General features: G+C 40.7%; 1 protein-coding gene across 1 annotated transcript in view; it reads right to left on the bottom strand.

Moving 5' to 3' along the window:
• Positions 1-21,035, bottom strand: part of LOC138747624 (puromycin-sensitive aminopeptidase-like) — a 117,085-nt gene that overhangs the window by 28,560 nt on the left and 67,490 nt on the right. Inside the window, 5 exon segments of the mRNA XM_069907025.1 lie at positions 1,379-1,513; positions 6,378-6,517; positions 11,826-11,889; positions 19,462-19,554; positions 19,556-19,633. Coding sequence (XP_069763126.1) covers positions 1,379-1,513; positions 6,378-6,517; positions 11,826-11,889; positions 19,462-19,554; positions 19,556-19,633 — 510 coding nt within the window.

Here is a 21,035-nt window from a genome sequence, read left to right as displayed (position 1 = left end):
AGAATTGTCTGCAACCAGTGAGATTGGATTGTGATCCAAAGAACTTTTCTAATCTTAAATATACACCTGCGCTTAGTATTAGAGGAGGGGGGTGGTTAAGTAGTTAGGTAGGTTAAGTAACAAGTTAAAGTTCAATTTGGTTTTCTTGTTCAAATATAATTAAAAGCTACTTTTGTTGAAGTAACCCTGTGTTGTGGTGCATATCTCTTGCTGCTAGTTTTTGGGGTCCTCTGGAGAGTGAGCCAGAAAAGAAAATCAACTGTGCAAAAAAATGTTTGAGGTGGGAGGGGTTAAAGTTGCCGAAGAGCAGGAATAATACACGGACAGCTGTAAAATGGAATTTCAGAGAAAGAAAACAGGGACATTGGCTGGATTGAATTATTAGATTAATATTAAATTTGAGGTAATATGAATACAGAATCTAATACAAATGTGGACAGATACAGGGGGAAAGAGTCAGGAAGAACCTTGTGCAGAGCAGGAAATAGACTTCTGGATGATCCAGAGCTAAGAGCAGCAAACAAGGGGTCTACTGGGAGTAAAAGTATAAAAGTGACAATACCAATCATTGAGAACCACTGCCAATATGAGATACAGAGAAGATAGGAAAAGTTATGAAAATGGATAAATGCACTCGCTGTGATGGGAGAGAACATTCTTTCAAAAAATTTGGGACACTATGATTATAAACTGGTTTTGATGACACTTTTGACATTTGTCCTAATCATTACATGACTCAATATCAATGTTTCATTTAATAACACTAGCATTTTGAAATATTCTTGCTCTAGCGGAAACAAATACAAAATGAACGTTGGTGACTTAAGCACAACTCATTGGCTATATTATAACCCACAAATTTGATCAAGGCTTTTTAAATCCAACAATAAGATAAATAAGGGATTAATGCCAATTCTTATTCTAATCCTGCACTAAATTGCTACATTCAAAGATCATGGCAATTTGAGAAAATAGTACTTCCAAAGTTATCGAAAAGTCTGGGTATAAGATTAACTATACATGACAACAGTTTCACTCATACAACATAATTTAAACATGACTCAATCCCATTTATTATTTCATACAGAGAAAAGACTGGTGTATCGATTACCACAATGAATTTTAATTCGCAATGAATTTAGAAGCAAACTGAATTCACAAGAAGTCTACATTTGGAATTCTGCAATAACTGAGGTGATTTACAGACATCTTACAATGCTTCAAAAGGTTTTGCCCACATTTTGTTCATACATTGATGAAGGGCTGAAGCCCAAAATGTTAGTTATGTATCTTTATCCTTGCTACAATCATGGGGTCTGCAGACTGTTGTGTTTTACTTTAATCATTAATTCATTGTCCCCACAAACCTGTGACTTACCAGTGAAAACAAGTCATTTTGAAGCCCTAGTCGGTCAACAGGAGGAAGTGCAAGGTTCCGGACACTGGATAATAAACTCTCGAGCATTGTCGGACTGTACTGAATTCGACAGAAGCCCACTGTTCCAGGATTCAACTGAAGATTAAACAAAAATATAGAGGAATGTTTAATATGCATCCTATAGAGCTTTAATGAACTTGTACTTAATTTACTCAAATATCAATTTTCATTATTTTTTGAAAATAAACCTGACCAAAAGATGGATTTTTAAAAAAAGATACTGTTGATCTTTAAGCAAAAAAACAGAAAATGCTAAAAAATATTCAGGGTGAGAAATGTTGCATATCTCAATTTTTTTCTCTCACCAGAAATGCTGTGCATTTCTAGCACTATTTTTTTTAATTTTAGGTTGGTTTATTGCAGACATATACACAGTTGAACTCTCTAACAGTGTTTAGATCAGTGGTAGAGTTTCACACAAAGAGACATAACCCCAAATAAGAGGCTTCTCATTGAAAATTGAAGCAAGACAAACAACTTCTTGCAGAGGGTGGCAAACCTCCAACGCGTGGGCCCAGTGGGAAGTGGAAGCTGGATCATTAGAAGTATTTAAAGTGGGGATGGATAACTATTTGAGAGATGAGTAATGAAGGGGAATGGAGAAATGGCAAAAAAAAACGGACCTGAGGTCAGGATCGAAATGACGAAGCAGGCTCACGGGGCCTAATGGCCTATCCCTGCTCATTATTTCCTTGTAGTGTTGAAAATGTCAACCCATTAACATTCATTGGAAACCTGCCAAAAATCTATTGGACCTGGTGCCATGCAATGGTCACCACCTTGTGTTGATTCATCAGCTCCAAACTTTGAAGTGCCATGAAGGAGAGGTTCTGCTGAGTTTTTAAATCTCTGAACCGCTGTTTTGGAAGCACTGATGTGTGCAACTGAGGCACTGCCCAGAAAGACCAGTTGAAAACAGCACCAAAAATCATCATCTTTCATTGTCCATTGGTGGACTCAGAGCTTCATTAAAAGCATCAGAACCTGATCACCTGCATTCTTGTTGTAACAGGAACATAACCATTCTCACAGCCATTCTGCCCACCTTTCACAAAGTCATTCACGAGGAAAAGCAGAAAATAACATTCTCAACGAGGAATTCTCATTTAATGGTGAGAATGTGGAACAGGAAATTCTGACCCTAAAAGTTAGTCCAAAGATTAGACTATGACGATTTGTACAAACATCCCACTGCATTGAATAAATTGATAGGTTCATTAGAATTGTTTTCCTCCTCTGCACAGATTTAACAGAATCTCAAAATGAAAATCAACATTAGTACAGCAATGCACTGAGCCATCTGTTTCCTCCATCCTCTTAATTTGAGTGAAAATATCATAATTGGTGTAAATAGAAATCTGCAGTTGCTGGGATCTAGGGCATGATACAAAAGTGCTGGAGAAACTCAGCATGTCATACAGCATCCATAGAAAGCAACAGGCAGTTGAGCTCACAGGACCATCAGATAGGTTCATTAGGGCAGCACAGTTAGCATAGCGGTTAGTGCAACACTGTTACAGCACCAGCGACCAGGGTTTGAATCTGGCACTATCTGTAAGGAGTTTGTATGTTCTCCTCATGTCTGGGTGGGGTTTCTCTGGGCACTCTGGTTTCCTCCCACCCTTCAAAACATACCAGGGTTGTAGGTTAATTGGGCAGCACAGACTTGTGGGCAAAAGGGGCCTGTTACCATGTTTGTTGTATATCTAAAAAAGAGTAGAAGTCGGCTATTCAGCCCATTGAGTCCACTCACCATTCCAACATGAGTTTGTCTTTTCTCCCACTCAGCCCCATTCCTGTCTTCTCCCCACAACCTTTGATACCCTGACTATTCAGATACCTATCAATATCTGCCTCCACAGCCACCCATGGTAGGAAAATCCAGAGGCTCACCACTGTCTTGCTCAAGAAATTCCCCTGCATCTGTTTTAAATGGGCAACCTTAAATCCTGAATTTGTGCCCTCTTATCCTTGACTCCTTACCATGGGAAACGACTGACATCTACTCTGATCAGGCCTTTCAACATTTGAAATGCTTCAATGAGGTCCCCCCCTCGTTCTTCTGAGCTCCAAGGAGTACAGGCCAAGTACCGTCAAACGTTCCTCATGCTAATCCCATATTCCAGGAATCATTCTTGTGAATCTTCTCCAACCCTCTCCAATGCCAGCACATCCTTAAATAAGGAGCCCAAACTGTACTCCACACTGTGAGGCCTCATCAGAGCCTTAAGGCCTCAACATCACATCCCTCCTCTTGTATCCTATTCCCCTGAATCTGAATGCCAACATTGCATTTGCCTTCATGCCCGAAACATCAACTGCCTTTTGTTTCCCATGGATGCTGCATGACCTGCTGAGTTTCTTCAGCCCTGGTGCCCTGAAGATTTAGTTGATTATTTACATTTAGTGGATTGTTCACAAATGTGCAAACCTAGACAGGCTGGTACTTTTGGAAACTAAGCATGCAAACTACATCTTTGGAACCATGCTAGTTTGAGAATTAGGGAGATCTGAGCAGAAAATGGGCTGTCATCACAGCCATTAATTAGATACTTGGTGTAAGGTTTGTTTTCACCATTCTAACTTTTAAAAAAATTATCAAATTGGGCAGATTTATTGGGTTTAAAAACAAGCATGAAAACTCCTGTTAATGTAGACAAATACAGCAGTGTAAAAAAAAGGAATAGTTCGTCAATATACTAGACCATGAGCTGCTTTGAGGTAACAGGCCATTTCGGCCCACAAGTCTGTGCCATCCAATTTACACCCAATTAACCCTGGTACATTTTGAAGGGTGGGAGGAAACTGGAGCCCCTGAGGAAAACCCACACAGACAGGGAGAACCTCCTGATTGCTGGTGCTGTAAAGGTGTTGCACTAACCACTATGCCAACCGTACCACCCCTGAAGGGAAGGAAAGCCCTATTTTTTTCCTTCCAGGTACAAGAAAGGTGGCTTCATGAATGAATGGCAAACTGAACAGGACAGGGAACTGGATAGGCTGAGGAATTTGCTGTGACTAATTTTGTACTACTTGGGTTTAAGCATGACTACAATGTATGCAATGCAGATGTTTACAATAATCAAAATACCCAATTGCCTAACTTTCCCCTAATTACACCAAATCCATCAGAAAGTGGTTTTACTATCAGCAGACCATTCACAAGACATGACAACAAAATGTTTCAACTTCCTTTTCAAGTTACCATGGGTGTGAAGTGATGTTAGTTTTGAAGAACATTGCTTCTACATTCCCAAATACAATTAGGAATGGGTAATAAGTGCTGACTTTGCCAACATATCCACATCCCGAAGGAATGAAGCCCACAGCCAAGTATTTAATGATCATGTATCAAAATAAATGTTTAAAAAAGCCACATCTTGTGCCAAAATACTCAAAGCATCATATCAACCAGCACTTTGACTGCAACCCTCTGCTATCCCCTTTCACCCACCAAATGTGAGCATCAGCAAATCTATTTAGCATTTCACCAAATTTCATCCGAAGAAACAAATGTGAAGTACTTTAACGCAGATATAAAATTTACAGACTTTAGGATCTAAACTGAGTTTAAACTTCACAGGTTCTATAGAATAAGAATCATTTAGTAGCAGAGGCTGAGTGAATTAACGAGCTTTGAAGAGAACATTTATTTTCTTCAAGGATAAATTAAGACAAGCCACAGATGCATCACAAACAGAAGCAATAATCAGTTACTCGAAGAGAGCATCGTACACAATGAGAAAGAGTGCAAAAGCATGTGGAAGACAAAAGCATGGTCAGGGAGGATCTGAGCAAAGAGAAAGACACGGGCCATTAGAAACAAAGACGAGTAACTACAAAGTGGCAGAATCAGAGGCTTCAATCCAAAATATGATGCAAATAAAAATTATGCTGGTTAAATCGAGTTGCCTTACTAGAATTAATTCACTAAGCTGCTGGATAAAGAAAGCAAGTGTTCAGTGAAATGAAGTGCAAACTTGTCTGGTCTCAAACATATGGAACTCTCAACCCATGCCAAAATCATCTTAAAGATAATGCAAGGTAGTGAGATCTCTTTCCCTTTTTATGTCAATAATCCCTCCTGAAGGTTCAATTGTAATTCATAAATATGAACATTGACGACGGAACACCAGAAAGAAAATAAGAATAAAAAAACTCGCCTTGGCGTGAACATCTAAAGAAAGGTACACAACCAAGTAGTATTACCTACTTCCATTTCCAGCATTTCCTGTTATTTTTCTAGGGCTTTTAGTTTCTTTTTTTATAAATAAAACCTTTTTGTTCAACTGTTTTAAACAACCTACAAGAAAACTATGTCTGGCTAGTATACATTTTGGAAAATGGAAATAGTTCAATAATGCCCATCTGGAAATTATTTGCAAAATAAAAGATTACAGATCAGGATCCATCTTGGGCAACTGGCAGTTACTCTGAACAAAAAACAACTTTTCCTTTTATCTTGTCTTTTCTTGGATAAGGATGAATCATGTTTCTGAAACTAACAAGAATAATGCAACAACCTGTTCCCTCTTGTACCAGAGTTACAGTCAGCTCTTTTGCAAAGATCAAGGATGATATGGTCTGTTGATGCATGTGGTTCTCTGCACTGATTTGAAATGCACTGCTCCAATGAAATAAATACTTTTTTTTACAAACAGAATCCTTACAAAGAGAACCTCTAATCTTATCAAATTGTCTTCTAGTCGAGACATTAGAATGGTGTTAGACATAAAAGGATGCATTTGATTAGTCACCGACTTCACTGTGCATGAAGCAGTTCATTAAAGAGCAATGTTAGCAAAGCCCTAAGAGACAAGTTGCCTGACTGCGTGTCCTTTTGCAAAGACCTAGAGAGGATAGAGAAAAGGTACGTTTTACTCAAAGATACAAAAGAATACATACCCTAAACTACTTCTGAAACCCTCTGGTGACCTACCTTTATCCACTGATGCGGTTTCACATTCTTCACAGTGATAGTCATCTCTGGCTGGTCCAGTAACACCTTCATATTATCACAGCTTACATCTTCACTGGTGCAGATATTAATAGGGACCATCCAGTGAGGACAGTCACTACCTGGGAAATACAGGAGAGGTGTGCTTATACATGAATGGATTTATGTAGTAGACCCTCAAGAAGTTTCACTCCAATTTCCCTCAAAGGACAGAAATGACGTCACTAAAAGAAGAATACATCACTTAAATGAAACAAAGGTTCCAAACATCAGATGGGCCGAATCTAATAGCTGAAACGAGACAAATGCCTGGAAGATGCAGTACAATTTTATCTTGAGTCTCATGAAAGTGGATGGGGTTAAAAATTAGCCAGAGCTTCACTGTTCATTACCACCCAAGGGAAGGCATGTTTACCAGAAAGAGGATTACGTCAGACAGCAAGGAGAGGCTTGGCTATAAATCACCTCCCTGCCAAGAAACAGACACACAGAATTACCATTTGGAAGAAGTTCTTGATATTAGATATTGGCTGAAGCTCTACTCATTAGGAACCAGGAATTGGGAAAAACAATGGATTTTTAAAAAAATAGGAGTTGAAACAGACCTTGAGCTGACTGCTGGGTTCCACCCTCAATTAAGTTAGTTGGGATAGACAAATATCACTAAATGAAAAAAATGTCCCATAGATTCATTAAACTTTTTCAAAAAGATAGAAGGATCCATCCAAAGCCATATTTTGTCAAGTTTTTGCTATTTTTATTTCCTTACTCCACTCACGACAACAGACCAAATTCACTCAACTGTTCTCCCATATTAACAAAGCATGCATTTGAACTAGTTGTTAAAAGAGAGTCACTTCAGTAATCATTGATATGAATAGGTCCTTGGTACAGAATGCAACTCTTTCTCCACAGCGATCACAGCACAAGCTCAGAGAGAGAAAATGGCTTTTTCGGAGGTTAGCCAAATCCCACCATCAATTTGGAATGGAGTTTCTTTGGGTAAATTTTTATGACTATTAAAACATTAAACGACTTTTAGAACAACTTTGAATATTTAAACTGAATTGGTTATGCAGATAAAAAGGAACACACAAGTTAGAAATTAAGCTGAGGGATACCACAGTGAGGCTTCCTCCACAGCCCCAATGACCTAGGTTCTGTCCTGATCTCTGGTGCTGTGTGGAGCTTACATGTTCTTCCTGTGACTATGCTAGTTTCCTCTAAGTGTTGTGGTTTTCTCCCACATCAGGAACACGTGTAGTCCAGTAGGTTAATGGGCTACTTTTATCTTATGCTGATATGCAGCATGGTAACGCAATCAGAGGGAGCTGATCCAAATGTCGGGGAGAAAAATGGGTTTATTGTAGGGTCAGTGTAAATGGGAACTTGTTGGTGGGATGAAAGACTCATTTCCCTGCTGCAGTTTCTGAGCCTCTGCACCAAAACATTGCAAAATGTTAGTTAATTATCCATAAGATTTTGAAAGAAGACCAGTGATAAGCTAAAGCATTCATATGTCTGTTTTAATACTGGTACTCTACAGTCACCAAGCAATGAAGTACAGGAGCACAGAGGGAAATTACTTAAAAGCTGTTTAAATTCCCAACATTTAACTGGTTTTCTTCCAAAGACTTGAAGTCTGATTCTATATTTCCAAGCTATATTTTATGTGCTTGGAAAAAAAACCTTTGTGGAATTTATTGAGCACCATTAAGATCGTGTTTTCTGCTGAGTACTTTTTAAAAAGGTAATGGCTATCAGGTACATCCTCCAACTATGATTTGTATTGCAAGTACCATGAATTTTACATGATATGCAAGTCATTATATTTTCCTCAGTCAAGGAGCAAAAACAGGAGTTCCATCTTTGAATTTATCCAATTGTTTCTTAAATAAGTCAAATACAGTGTGCTTGGCAGAAATGAACAAAGAAAAAAATGACTGGGTTCACAAAATGTGATGCACAATTGTTGGTAGTCAGATCACCTAGCAGTCAAAATAACTCACCCATATAAACGAAATTTGGTGAAATGCTTGCATTTTAAGGCCCTCCAACTTGAGAACAAAACATAACCAGCAGCATTCCCTTTTACACAATCATTTTCAAAAGATGAAATTCATTAGTATTTGGTTGCAATCTTACATCCAGTGTTCATTTCCTACCAGCCCAAGACAACAAGAACAAGGCAACAATTTGACAAAAGATAAAGCAATCCCTAAATGTATACCTCAAGCACATTAGGCTGCTTTCACAAATTTTTTTTCTAGGAAAAATAAGGAAGTTTCCGATTTCAACTCCCCATTGGTGCTAATTCAGCATGAACTGCAAATGGACAGTGGACAAGGTCAGTCTGTTTCAATACATCTCATCTGCTGCCCAACTGTATCAGCTTTTGTTCATATTTACCTATCCAGTTCAAGCTTTAGGTCTAGAATACTCCACTAATGGTTTCTTATCCCCATCTATTATTTTGGCCATTCCTCATTTAATTGTTCAGGATTTAGATGAATGCTGATGACACCCACATCCATGTCAACACCTCACTTGATCCCAGCACTTCTGCAAAATGATAAGACTGGATTACTCAACATCCCATTCAAGAAATTTTCTCTAACTCAATGAGAGGAAGACTGAAAATTTAACTTTAACCCCATGCCTGAAATAATCATTCCTTGTCATCATTGCGGAGCACCATTTCATCTGAACTTGCAACCATCTTGCTTACATCTTCAGCGCTAAGATAGCATCCATCTTCAAGAAATCAGCTCCTCTTTGGTATAATTTCTCCATACCACTCTTTTCCTCAATCTATTAATTTTTCTACCTCTAAATGTTTTCAATGCTCCGGCTTCCACCCCTGTGCGGAGTTTGCTCGTTCTCCCTGCATCTATGTGGATTTCCTCTGGGTGCACCTGTTTCCTCCCACATTCCAAAGACTCACAGGGTTAGAAGGTTAATTGGTCACGAGTGTTGGGCAGCATGGGCCAGAAGAGCCTGTTATCGTGCAATATCTTCAAATCAAATTGAAATCCTGGCATGCAATCCATCAGGTCCTGGTGACCTTTCACCTTTATCCTAGCGTTTCTCCAAAACTAAACTTTGCAATTAGGATTTTTTTAAAAATCTACCATACAAGTTTTAATTAGCTCACCAGATATTTTACGAACACTAACAATGGCATCCAAGGTGATGACTGATCCAAAAAAAACATTGAACATAACTGCCAGTTTTTAGTTTGCCGTTATAATTCACCACCCTCATTCTCTATGGGTCTCACATTTGTCTTAGCCATTTTCTTATTTATATATCCATAGGGACTTTTATTGTGTGCTTTTTATACTGCATGAAATTTTTGTTTCAAAATTCATCTTCCTTATAAACCTTTTGGAATTCTAATGCAGACTCCTATAAATTCTCCACTCTTACCACCCAACCTTGCTACTTTGTATACTCTTCACGTTGTTTGTTAACCTCACATTATTTTCCCCCCCCCCCCACCCACCCCCCTCTCATAGAATCCTTCTTTTTGATTAGGGCAAACTCTTGCTGAGCATTATAAACCGGTTCTTTAAATATCTGTCTCTCTGCTTGTTTGCCAATTCTCCTCCTTTCTCCCATCCCCAAATACCATTATAATCAACCTTGCTTCATTTGAAGATACAAGTTATGGACCCAAGGTGTTCATCCTCAAATTCATTCCTCAGCCTATTTCCCATTGCAGGAGAATTTGCCATTCCAAAGATTTCCTGCTTATTAACTTAAGCTCACTCAAATATCCATTGCCATAAACCTCCCAATAATTGTTGGGGGAAAATAACATGGTTTCTCGAGTAGCCAGGGCATTAAAAGTTATGGGAGAAGGCCTGGCAATGGGGCTGAGTGGGAAAAATGGATCAGCTCATGATTGAATGGCGGGGCAGACTCAATGGGCTGAATAGCCTATTTCTGCTCCTATGTCTTATGATCTTATAAGATATGGTTAATTGGAGTTGCTGATCAACATGGTTACCATTAGGTCCAAGGAGATAAATGTCACCAAATGCAAGAAGTTGATAAACCAAAATGCAAATTAGGTAAGCATGGTTAGAATGCTCGATAGATTTAGAATTCTCATTTGATTGCATGAATCCCCATATTAGGTTAGTGTTTGGGAAAATACCAAATCAAAGGCGAGGAGAAGCTTGAGAAGGGAAAGCAAAACAGCAGACAGTGCCTCAGACCAACACATGCAAAATAATTTCCAAACTGGTGAGTCATGAGATACTCGTGAAAGAAGAAAATTAAAGTTTAAAAATCTTTCTGAACCTTCCTCACTCTCAAGTTTGAAAATACAGTGCACAAATTTATAAAAACTTTATCAACGTGGAAAGCAAACAATTCATAAGCTCGATGTCACCGTGAAGGTGAAACAAGGGGATTCTTGTAAAAAAAACCACAAAGAAAAATGGAAATCTCTCAGCTCAAGTTTCCAAAAAAAAACTGAAAAACAACAAACCCAACGTCTTCAGGTACTTCCCCATCATCCTTGATTCATTTCCTTTCCTCTTCAGAAGACCTTTTTAACCTCACACACCTTGAAGTCCTCAGGCCTGAAACATTGCTTATCTATATTTATCTTTGCTATATAAAGTATGCTGTTTGACCTGTTGAATTTCTCCAGCATTGTGTTTTTACATCTCACATAAGAGATCATTTTCCATAATTGGGTCTTGAGTACAAACAACCAGTGATCCACTCAGTTTAATCCAATGGAGTCATTACACATGCGTTGTGCTGTTTGCCTGGTGGACATTAAATCCCAGTGCAACAACAATCCACTGCATTTTAATGCTGGTGATGACTGTTATCAGCCTATTATGGTTTACCTCCTCTATCTTTTCCCTGGGAGAGGGGTGTATCACTCTTTAGGATAAAATTCTAAAAGCATAGGATTTAATGCAAATTCAATGTAAAAACTGCACTGGAACACCACAAGGAGTCAGCAACTCACTTCAATATCACAAAGTGAACCAGTGTATGAGATGCAAACTCACAAATGTAGTTACTTTCAGCTGGAGATAGTAGAAAGGCACCAACTTCCATCTTTTAAAAAAATAACAGGCAAATTGTGGCTTTGCCAGCAACATTCAGATTCTTTAAATGAATTTGCAAAATGTATGGATCGCGTTTGGGCACAGTGGCAGGTGCTGTGAAGTCTGGTTGCCGTTGTAAAATTTTACAAATATTTAATTCCTTAACACCTAATCTTTTCATTGAGTATAAAACTCTCAAGCAAATTATACCAAACAAAGTATGGTATAATTGTAATCATTGGAGCACCTTGGATACATAGAAAATAAACAGGCAGGATTTTTAATGTTCTCTGAAAAGTGTCAATATTGGATAAAGAGGTTTCTTAATATTGAAAGAAGCAGCACAAGTTCTTACCACTAAATGGTCCACTGGCACAGAATTTCTTCTGGGAAATCTTCAAAATTCGGTCATCTCTTTCCTGAAAAATATTAGTTTATTTTTAGATAGTAATGTAGCCAATGCCATGAAGAAAACAAAGTTTACGGTTTCGTGACAAGATTCTAATCTCAACTACCTCCCCGTCTATCCCTCAATCGGTGCTGGGGGCGGGGCAGGGTTCCATTTCATCCCAACCAGGAAAAGTTGAGAGAAAACAGCCTGAGCGCTGGCTGCCATGCTGTGACAAACCCATAAAACTTTTGTTGTGTGTAACTGTGGTTAAGTGTTAAATGTGGGGGTTGGGGAGGGAGATAAAAAGAGCTTGAACTCTGCAGAAAACTGTATAAAATGGTTAATTACAAATTGTAGTCAATGCTGATACTGTTAACATTGACACTAATAATGTTGATAACTGAGTTTAAGTTTGGAAAATCAAAATTTCCAATCTCAATTTCTTATCTGCAATACATTTAAGTGGAATGAAGAAACTGCAGTTATAGATATTTGAATGCGATCCATAATGCCAGCAATTCCACAAGTGTCAAAACGAAAATATGGTATTTTACAGAAAGGATGGAGAGTGAGAGAGATTTCCAGAAAGACTGAAAAAAACAAGAATATTTTCAGTCTCCTAGAGAAAATTGATCATTCTCACCGAACAAATGGGAATTATTGCCCCATGATGGCTCAAAGTGGAGTATCCAGAAAGGCAGGGAGCAGTTGGTGCTGCATTAAGACTTGGTTCAGAGCATCTCAGATACAGAAAAGGTGATAGATAGTAGATTTAACAAGTTCGTCATGTTGCAGGCCCAGAAAAAAGGAGACAAATAACCACTATAAAGGCCAGTATGTGCAAGAGTCCCCTATTGTCAATCCCCTCTAACAGGTACATCATTTTGGATTGTACTGTTATTCATTGGGGGAGTGGCAGGATGGGGGCAGTGGTGGACTGATAGCCTCAAACAGCCAGGTTTGTAGCAGTACAAATGGCTCTCTACAGCAGGAGAGAGAAAAGTCTAGACAAGCAGAAGAGGTAATGGATTAGTTAGTTAGCAAGGGCAACAAATGCTTCTGTGACCAAGAGTAATACTCAAGAATGATACATTGCCTCCCTTGTGCCAGGGTCTGGGTTCTTTCAGATTGGGTACAAAACATTTTGAAGCAGGAGGAAAAACAGAGGTTGTAGTACATGACGATGTGGACAACATTGATAGAAAGAGGATGCAGGGTACTACAAAGTGCATTTAGGGAGTTAGGTTGAAGGTTAAAAAGCAGGACTTCCAAGGTCATAATTTCAGGATTGCTTCTTGTGCCATGAGTGAGTGAGGGTACGAAGAACAGGACAGATGAACCAGTGGCTAAAGGACAGTTGCATGGGATAGTATTTTCTGTACTTACATTATTGGAATAACTTCAGATTATATTGGGAAGGGTTGTGGCTCCCTACCTAGTCGGAGGACACACCAGCTGCCAATCAAGGTTTGATTCCGCCCCACCCATTAGTGCACACCTTGCTGTTGAACCCGTGTAAATTACCTGCCTGTACTTGGCCTTGGGCCTGGTACCAAGCCATTGGTGCTAGAGAAACTGTTGGTAAGATGTACACTGTTTAAAAGGATTGGGAGTGTTTAATGTCCCTTTTAGCATCGAGTCAAGGGGTGGTGGGGCATTGTAGTGATTTTTCCTTGATTATTGTATGTATATTTTGTTCCCACGCTTGTTATTAATTGTCCACTATTGCATTCCCACAACTGCTATAAAAGAGTGTGTGTGGGGAATCTGCTACTATTTCCCACACTTGCCTTCTGTTAATAAAATTCTTTCCCATCAAAACTGTGTCCAGAGTCCTTGCCTTTGAGACCTACAAAACATTTTTCCTCACTCACAACAATTGGCGCTATGAGCAAGGTCTCAGGAGTCTTGGCTGGACACAGGTATGGGGAAATGTTCTGGAACAGGGACAAAAAAGCCAGTGCAGGCACCAAGGATAGACAAGAGAGAAGGATTTGAGCACTTGGACAGCTTGCTGGCAGACCACAGTAAACCAGTGGACTGGTCTGAGCAATTGGACCCACATAGTGAGAAACTGGGGAACCATGTGGTCTCCCTCCTTACAATGGGATGCCTTTTGACTGTTTGCATCCCTCCTGAGACACCAGGTTGTGATTACTAACCAGATCCAGCATTTATGCACCCAGAAGGACAGGGAGTTAGAAGAGCTCTGGCCGCGCTGCTGCATGCTGCAGGAGACAGTCCAGACTCAAGCCAGATCTCGAGGACAGAGGAACTGAAATCGCCTGCAGGCTAATAGAGCAGCCGCAGGCACGGGCAGCCCGCAGAGCCCTGGTCCAGCACTGTAACAAGCTGGACGCAGGGCTGGGGGATGGGGATTATATGGTTAAACAGTGACAAGGAGGGGGTGCCCGAGTAGCCTACGTCCCACAGCCACTCTTCCCCCTATGCACCCAAATTCTTGCATGCTCGACCCATCACCACCTGGTCTCAGGTCCACCAGAGAGAGATGACCAAGTTGCATAGGGACATGGCAATGGTCACTCCAAGACTACAGAGACCCGGGAGTTCTCCCCAAAGGAGCTGACTGATCACTACCACCAACGGCCAGGCGAGCATCTGGCCACATGGCTGCTCCGGCTTTGGGATGATGGGGCCCCCCATCTTGAGCCTTTCTCACTGAGAGGCAAGTGCCCTGGTGAGCCTCTGACCAACAAAGCACCCACAATGCCCTTCAGGCACCACAGCCAGAGATCCAGGATGGCATTACCCTGTGGGTTTGGGTAGTGACTGCAGTGAGGGTCAGGTACCTCACCCTCCTGGAGTTGGATCTACACAAGCACCCGCAATGGGGTATGGTCAGTGAGGACACCCGGGTTATTAGAGAGTGGGAGCAGGCCAACGGCATATACCAGGGAGCTTGTGACCGATGCCCTAGCAGGATAACTGGTCACCACCAAATATCCCAATTTAAAGTCAGTAGTCCTGCCCCTCATGGCACCAGTATGGGATGCCATCACCCTCCTGGAAGAACTAGAATACATGCAGTGGGGGGGGGGGGGGGGGGGGGGCAGCCATCCAGGTCCATAGGACAGCAATGGGGACTGTAAACGCATTTCCTCCCCGCGCAGGCAGCTGTACTTGGACCTGTTGCACTTGGGGTAGACTGTGTCAGCATAGACGGAATGAGGACCTCTGCCATTTATACCCTGTGAAAAGAGCTTTGTGGGGGGGTGGGGGAGAGGGAAAGAAGGCCGAGGAAAGCTGAAGGTGGCAGACCCCCACCCCGCCTCCTATAGAATGAAGGTTGAGGAAACCGGTTTGGTAGGTCTCAAATGCAAGGACTCTGGATAGTTTTGATGGGGAAGGATTTTATTTACAGAAGGCAAGTGTGGGAAATGCAGCAGGGTCAGTGTCAGGAGGATTAATCCAACTACAACAGCCAATGGCCCAAGGCTAAGTACAAGAGGGCTGGAGAATCTAGACCAGGTAATTTACATGGAAAAACAGTGAGGTGTACACTGATGGATGTGGGCAAAACCAAACTTTGATTGGCAGCTAGTGTGTCCTCCATCCAGGTAGGGGGTCAGTGTTATCACATGTCAATCACAATACATAGGGGGAGGTGGAACCAGGACAAGGAGGAAAATTTGCACCCAAATTGGGAAGGGGAGCAAGGAGGTTTGCTCACATTCTAGTGGGGAATGAGAAGCATATTTACAGGCAAACAGAGGATAAATCAATATCTGTAGGTAGAGTAGGCAAGGCAGGCTCAACTGGATTTACTACAAGAAGCTTCAAAGGCAAATCAGATGAGCTTAGAGTGTGAATCGTCACATGGAACTATATTAATGTAGTCAATTGGTTGAGGGAAGGGAAGGACCACCAGCCTGATGTACCATGGTTCTGACATTCCAAATGGGGATTTGGGAGAACGTCAGAGCAGTATTTGGGGATATCCTGGAGGTGTTGTCCCATGAGGTCACAGGAATTGTACAGTTGGCCTCTCAACAAGCATAATCAGCATGAATTAGAGGAATGGATGATGTGAGTAAATTGTAGAAAGGTGCATGAAAACTAGGGTTGTGGGGGATTTTTTTTTTAATATAAACTTTACCGACATTGACTTTGATTGCCTTAGTGGAAGGGGCACAGATGGGAGTGGAATTTGTTAAGTGCATTCAAAAAAACTTTTTTTGGACAGTTTTAAATTTAAATGCAGACATACAGCAAAGTAACAGGCCCTTCCCGCCCACGGACCCATGCCACACAATTTTACCCAATTGACCTGCAGCCCCCAGAACGTTTTGAATGGTGAGAGGAAGCCAGAGCACCTGGAGGAAATCCATGCTAAATGCTAACCATGTAGCCCTTTAAGGTAGTACTTGGCCTCGTATTAGGAAATAAAGCTGCACAAGTGGTGTAAATGCAGTTTGGAGGTTGGGTGGGGGAGGAGGGAGGGGACACTTTGGGAAAAATGACCATAATTCTAAGGTAGCTATGGAAAAGGATAAAGTTAGTCATTGTTAAATGGAAAAAGGTCAATTTCAATTGCACATGAGAGGACTTTGTAAAAAAAAATCTGAAAAATGCAAATCTTTTAAAGAGAATAACAAGTTCAGAGCCAGCATTTTCTAGTAGGAATGAATGGCTAATGAGGTTTGATAGGGATCCTTGGGTGACAAAGAATACTGAAGATTTGATTGGAAAAAAGGAGTCAGATAATATAAAGGCAACTAGAATTTGTTTGTGATTTACAGTATGACTAGGAAGTGAATGTAGGTTATGAGTTTGTGACTGAAACAATATTGATGAGGGGATGTTCAAGACTGCAACAGGATATAGATCAGATGGAATTTAATTTGGATGAACAGATGCACTCTAAGTCGTGTAGGATACAACTCATGCACGTGCACACAGTGAATGGTAGGGGTGCAAGTCCATAATTCTGCAAATTTGACAGGCACAGGTAGATAGAGCAATGAATATGGCATGCATTTTCCATAGGTCAGGGTATAGAAATAATAAAGCTGTGACGTTACATTGCAACTTTGCAAAACAATAGTGAGGCCAAGGGGGAAAATTATAAGGGGAACATGAGGGGAAATTTCTTCACGCAAAGGGAGGTTGGGATGTGGAATAAGCTTTCGGCGGAGGTGGTTGAAGCAGGGACATTATTTACATTTAAGGAAAGACTGGATAATTACATGAAGGGGGGAGGATTGCAGGGTGCTGGTCAGTGGGACAAGGAAGGTGGGGATTTGTTCCGGCATGGACGAGTAGGGCCAAACTGGCCTGTTCTGTGCTGTAGATGGTTATATGGAGTTAAGCAATAAAGTCTGCAGATGCTGGGGTCAAGTGCAATAAACAAACTTAAATTTAGACATACAGCACACTAACAGACCCTTTCCGCCCACAAGCTTGTGCTGCCCAATTACACCCAAATGACAGACAACACCCAGTACGTTTTGAAGGGTGGAGGAAACCAGAGCTCCCAGAGGAAACCCACATAGACACAGGGGGAACGTACAAACTCCTTAAAGACTCTGGGGGAATTCGAACCACTGCCCTGAATGCAGACGCTGCAATAGCATTTGCGCTAATTGCTAGGCTAACTGTGCTGCCCCAAAAGTGCTGGAGAAACTTGGGTCATGCAGCATTTCTTCTCCAATTTCTGTTAAACTCCAACCCCCACCCGAGTCTTTCTCTTTCTCTATCCTTCCTCTTCCAGCTCCCCACCCACTTCCCTCTCCTAACAAGAGAGCTGCCCCTTTTTTCCCCCTTTTCCCTTGCCACCTGTATGCATCTTTGACCCATGAGGCTGTGCTCACCCTTCCCCTCTACCTTTTTATCCAGACACTTGCCTGTTTTTTTGCTGCTACCTTGACGAAGGGCTCAGGCCTGAAACATTGGTTACCGTTTACTTCATGTTAGATGCTGTGTGACCGCCTGATGAATTTTACTAGCACCCGAGTATTGCACTAGTGACACCACACTGGGAATATTAGAGTTCTACTCGTGACACCATAGTGGAGGGAGTGCAGAGAACAGGCACCAGGTCATTGTCTGGATCATAGGATTCACTGGGTTTGCTTTTTATGAAGTACTGTTGAACACTCTGTTGACACTGAGATTATAGTAAATATAAAGTGCTGGAAGAACTCAGCAGTTCAGAGAGGAGAAAAATGTCTTCAGGGTAGGCATCCCTTGAGGAAGGGCTCAGGCCCAAACCATTGGTTATATATTTTTACCTCCTATGGACACTGACAAAAACAAATGCCTTTTCTACAGCAAATACTAATGAGAAGAAGTATTTATGAAAAACATGAAAATCTGCAGTTGAAGTAAAAACAAAGCTGGAGACACTCAGCAGGTCCAACAGTGTCCTTTATATAGCAATGATAAAAATATATAACTGATGCTTCAGATGAGCCCTTCATCAAGGTACAGTATATATTTATTAAGACCTGGTCTCAAGCATCTTGCTCAGGTTATCTCTTGGGTCTCTCATATCTGCTCCCCCATTTCCTGATGATAACGTGGAGGCCTATAGAGGACCTCCCTGATAAAATTATCACTTTTTTGTTGCTAAGCTTCACCCATCAGGCCTTATTTGAAGAACCTTCTGCAATATCTTCCTCCTAACTGCAGAAATATAGTCTGCGATTAATACTATAATGCAGTCACCTCTTTTACATGCTCTAATGAAGATACTATATCCTGGAACATTCACTACCCCATCTATCTTTCAAGCCTCTCCATTACAGCAACAATGTCATATTCCCATTTTAATCACTGCCCTCAGTTATCAGTTTTTCTGATCAACACCTTTGTGTTAAAAATAATTGCAATCCAATCCACATGTCCAAAAGATTAGTTTTCCTTCTTTATTTATTGGTTCCTCACATCCTATTGTACTCCTCTTCTGTGTCTCATTACCCAGGCAAATTAGTTTAGACTCTCAACAGCACTAGTAAAGCAGAACCCCACATGGACTCTGGAATCAGTCTGGTGCAGAGGAGGTTCATCAAGTTACTTCCAGAGATGAAAGGGTTAGCCTTTGAGGAGGGATTGTCACCTAGGACTATAATCACTGGAATTCAGAAGAATAAGAGGGGATATTCTAGAAACATACAAAATTATGAAAATTATAGACATTATAGGCATGAAAGTGGTTTCCACAGGTAGGTGAAACTAGAACTAGGGAACATTGCCTCAAGAGTCAGGAGAGTAGATTTATGACAGAGCAGTGAATCTGTGGAATTCTCTGCCCAAGGAAGAGGTGGAGGCTAACTTATTACATACATTTAAGAGATAGGTGTTTGCAAAATAAGGGAATTAAGCGTCATGGGAAAAGACGGAGAGGGAACTGAGGCAATAGCCATGATCTTTTTTAATGGCGGAGCACCTACCCCAGAAGTGGTCCTAGTGATCCAGAACTTTAAAGCCCTCCCTTCTACACCATCACTCCAGCCATGTATTCAAAATCCAGGACCTCATCCATTACTTTACCTGTCCTAGTGTTGCAAGTTTACCTGCAATGCACTCTTTCCTTGTCTCGCCAAAGGCATAGATATATAGATAGAACTAAGTCACCTACCTGCTTTTCTTCAACAGAAATGAGTGGAAACCCCATCTGTTTTGTCCATGAGCTCATTACAGTATTAATAGGCTTTCCACTGGCTTGTTCCAAAACAATGCCAAAGATCCTCTGTAGAGAAAAAAAGATAAATTATTTCACAAAGGGCCACTGATGTTCCTATTTTAAATTCCTGAAATTCTTAACTCAAAACAAATATCCAACCACATATAGTTGTTAATAGAAGTATGGAAGTTGGAGAGACAGCTCAATGGAGAATGGAGAAATGAGCTGTTATCTTCTAATATCTATACGACTTGTGGAAATAAAATAAGACTTGGGAGTTAGCCATCTGAGTCCTCGGGTCTGCTCTGCCATTGAACAAAATCAACGCTGTTTTACCAAAACTATTTTCCTGTCTTGGGTGGACAGGAATGGAGAAAAATAAATTACCTTATTCAACCATGGAATACAAATTATGGATTTAACCCAATTCCCTTTCATTTAGAAAAATTGGTGGTGGGTAAACATCTTCAAAGGATCCTGAGATGCAATATTATCTAATGTAGGCACAGTGGGTCAAGTTTTTCCTGGGATGGAGGCATTAAGGTCAGTGAAACCTAATCCATTCCATTTAGTTGCAACTGAACTACAAACAAATCTGTCCAACAGCTGTTACAATCAGTTTTCTTGATGCTAGAACTCTCAAATTTAATCCAATTAATTTATATTTTTTCCATTCTGGAAGATCTCACAGGGAACTAGTCAAAATTACCAAAATGCATTATCAGTAAGATTTAAAAAAAAAATCTCATGTCTATCACAATCAGACAATACATAAATATACTGCAGAAACTCAGCAGGTCACACAGCATCCAGAGGAAGTAAAGGGTAACAAATGCAGCATGGATAATAGGCACTGCTGAGACCATGTCTGGAGTTCAACTGAATAGCAGAGGAGCTTGAGGCCACGTGGCTTACTCCTAATCCGGGTGTACATTTATATGAGGTAATTGTGAGAGGATGTATGGGATCTGAGAGTTTTATGGAAAGTATTTTCTTGATTCTCTGAACATTAGGCAAGTTAAAGAGGCGGTTATAAATAAAAACACTGGTGTTCAAGGTTTTAGTAAGATTATTTAGGAAATAATGCCAAGCTTTTACAAAACACTAGCACGGAAATTCAGCAATAAACTCATGATTGACTGGGTAGCAGAAATCCTTGCACCTGTTTTGCATGTATAGCATGTACCTCAGAATACTAAAGTGTCAAGGATGATTGTGCAAAATCCTCCATATCCACCATCATTGTACAAATCATCTTCTGCAGTCTCCAATGCCAACAGGCTTCAATTACTTGCCCAATAACTCCCCTACCACCCACCCACCCCCACCCCCCGACAATGACATTCTACTCCAAGCACTGTTGCAAAAAAAAATTACTAAATATACACAGGGATGTTATCAAAGCCTTCTTGAAAAAGCATGATATTCCTCAGAATTTGTGGGAATCCCCGGCCAACAATTATTCAAAATGTAATTACTACAGCACACAGAAAGTGTGCTTCTGTACGGCAGAAGGAAAACACAATTTA

This window comes from Narcine bancroftii, chromosome 12 (assembly GCF_036971445.1).
Source record: "Narcine bancroftii isolate sNarBan1 chromosome 12, sNarBan1.hap1, whole genome shotgun sequence".
Classification (NCBI taxonomy): Eukaryota; Metazoa; Chordata; class Chondrichthyes; order Torpediniformes; family Narcinidae; genus Narcine; species Narcine bancroftii.
Note: the sequence above shows the minus strand (reverse complement) of the source record. Positions and strands in the feature narration are given on the sequence as shown.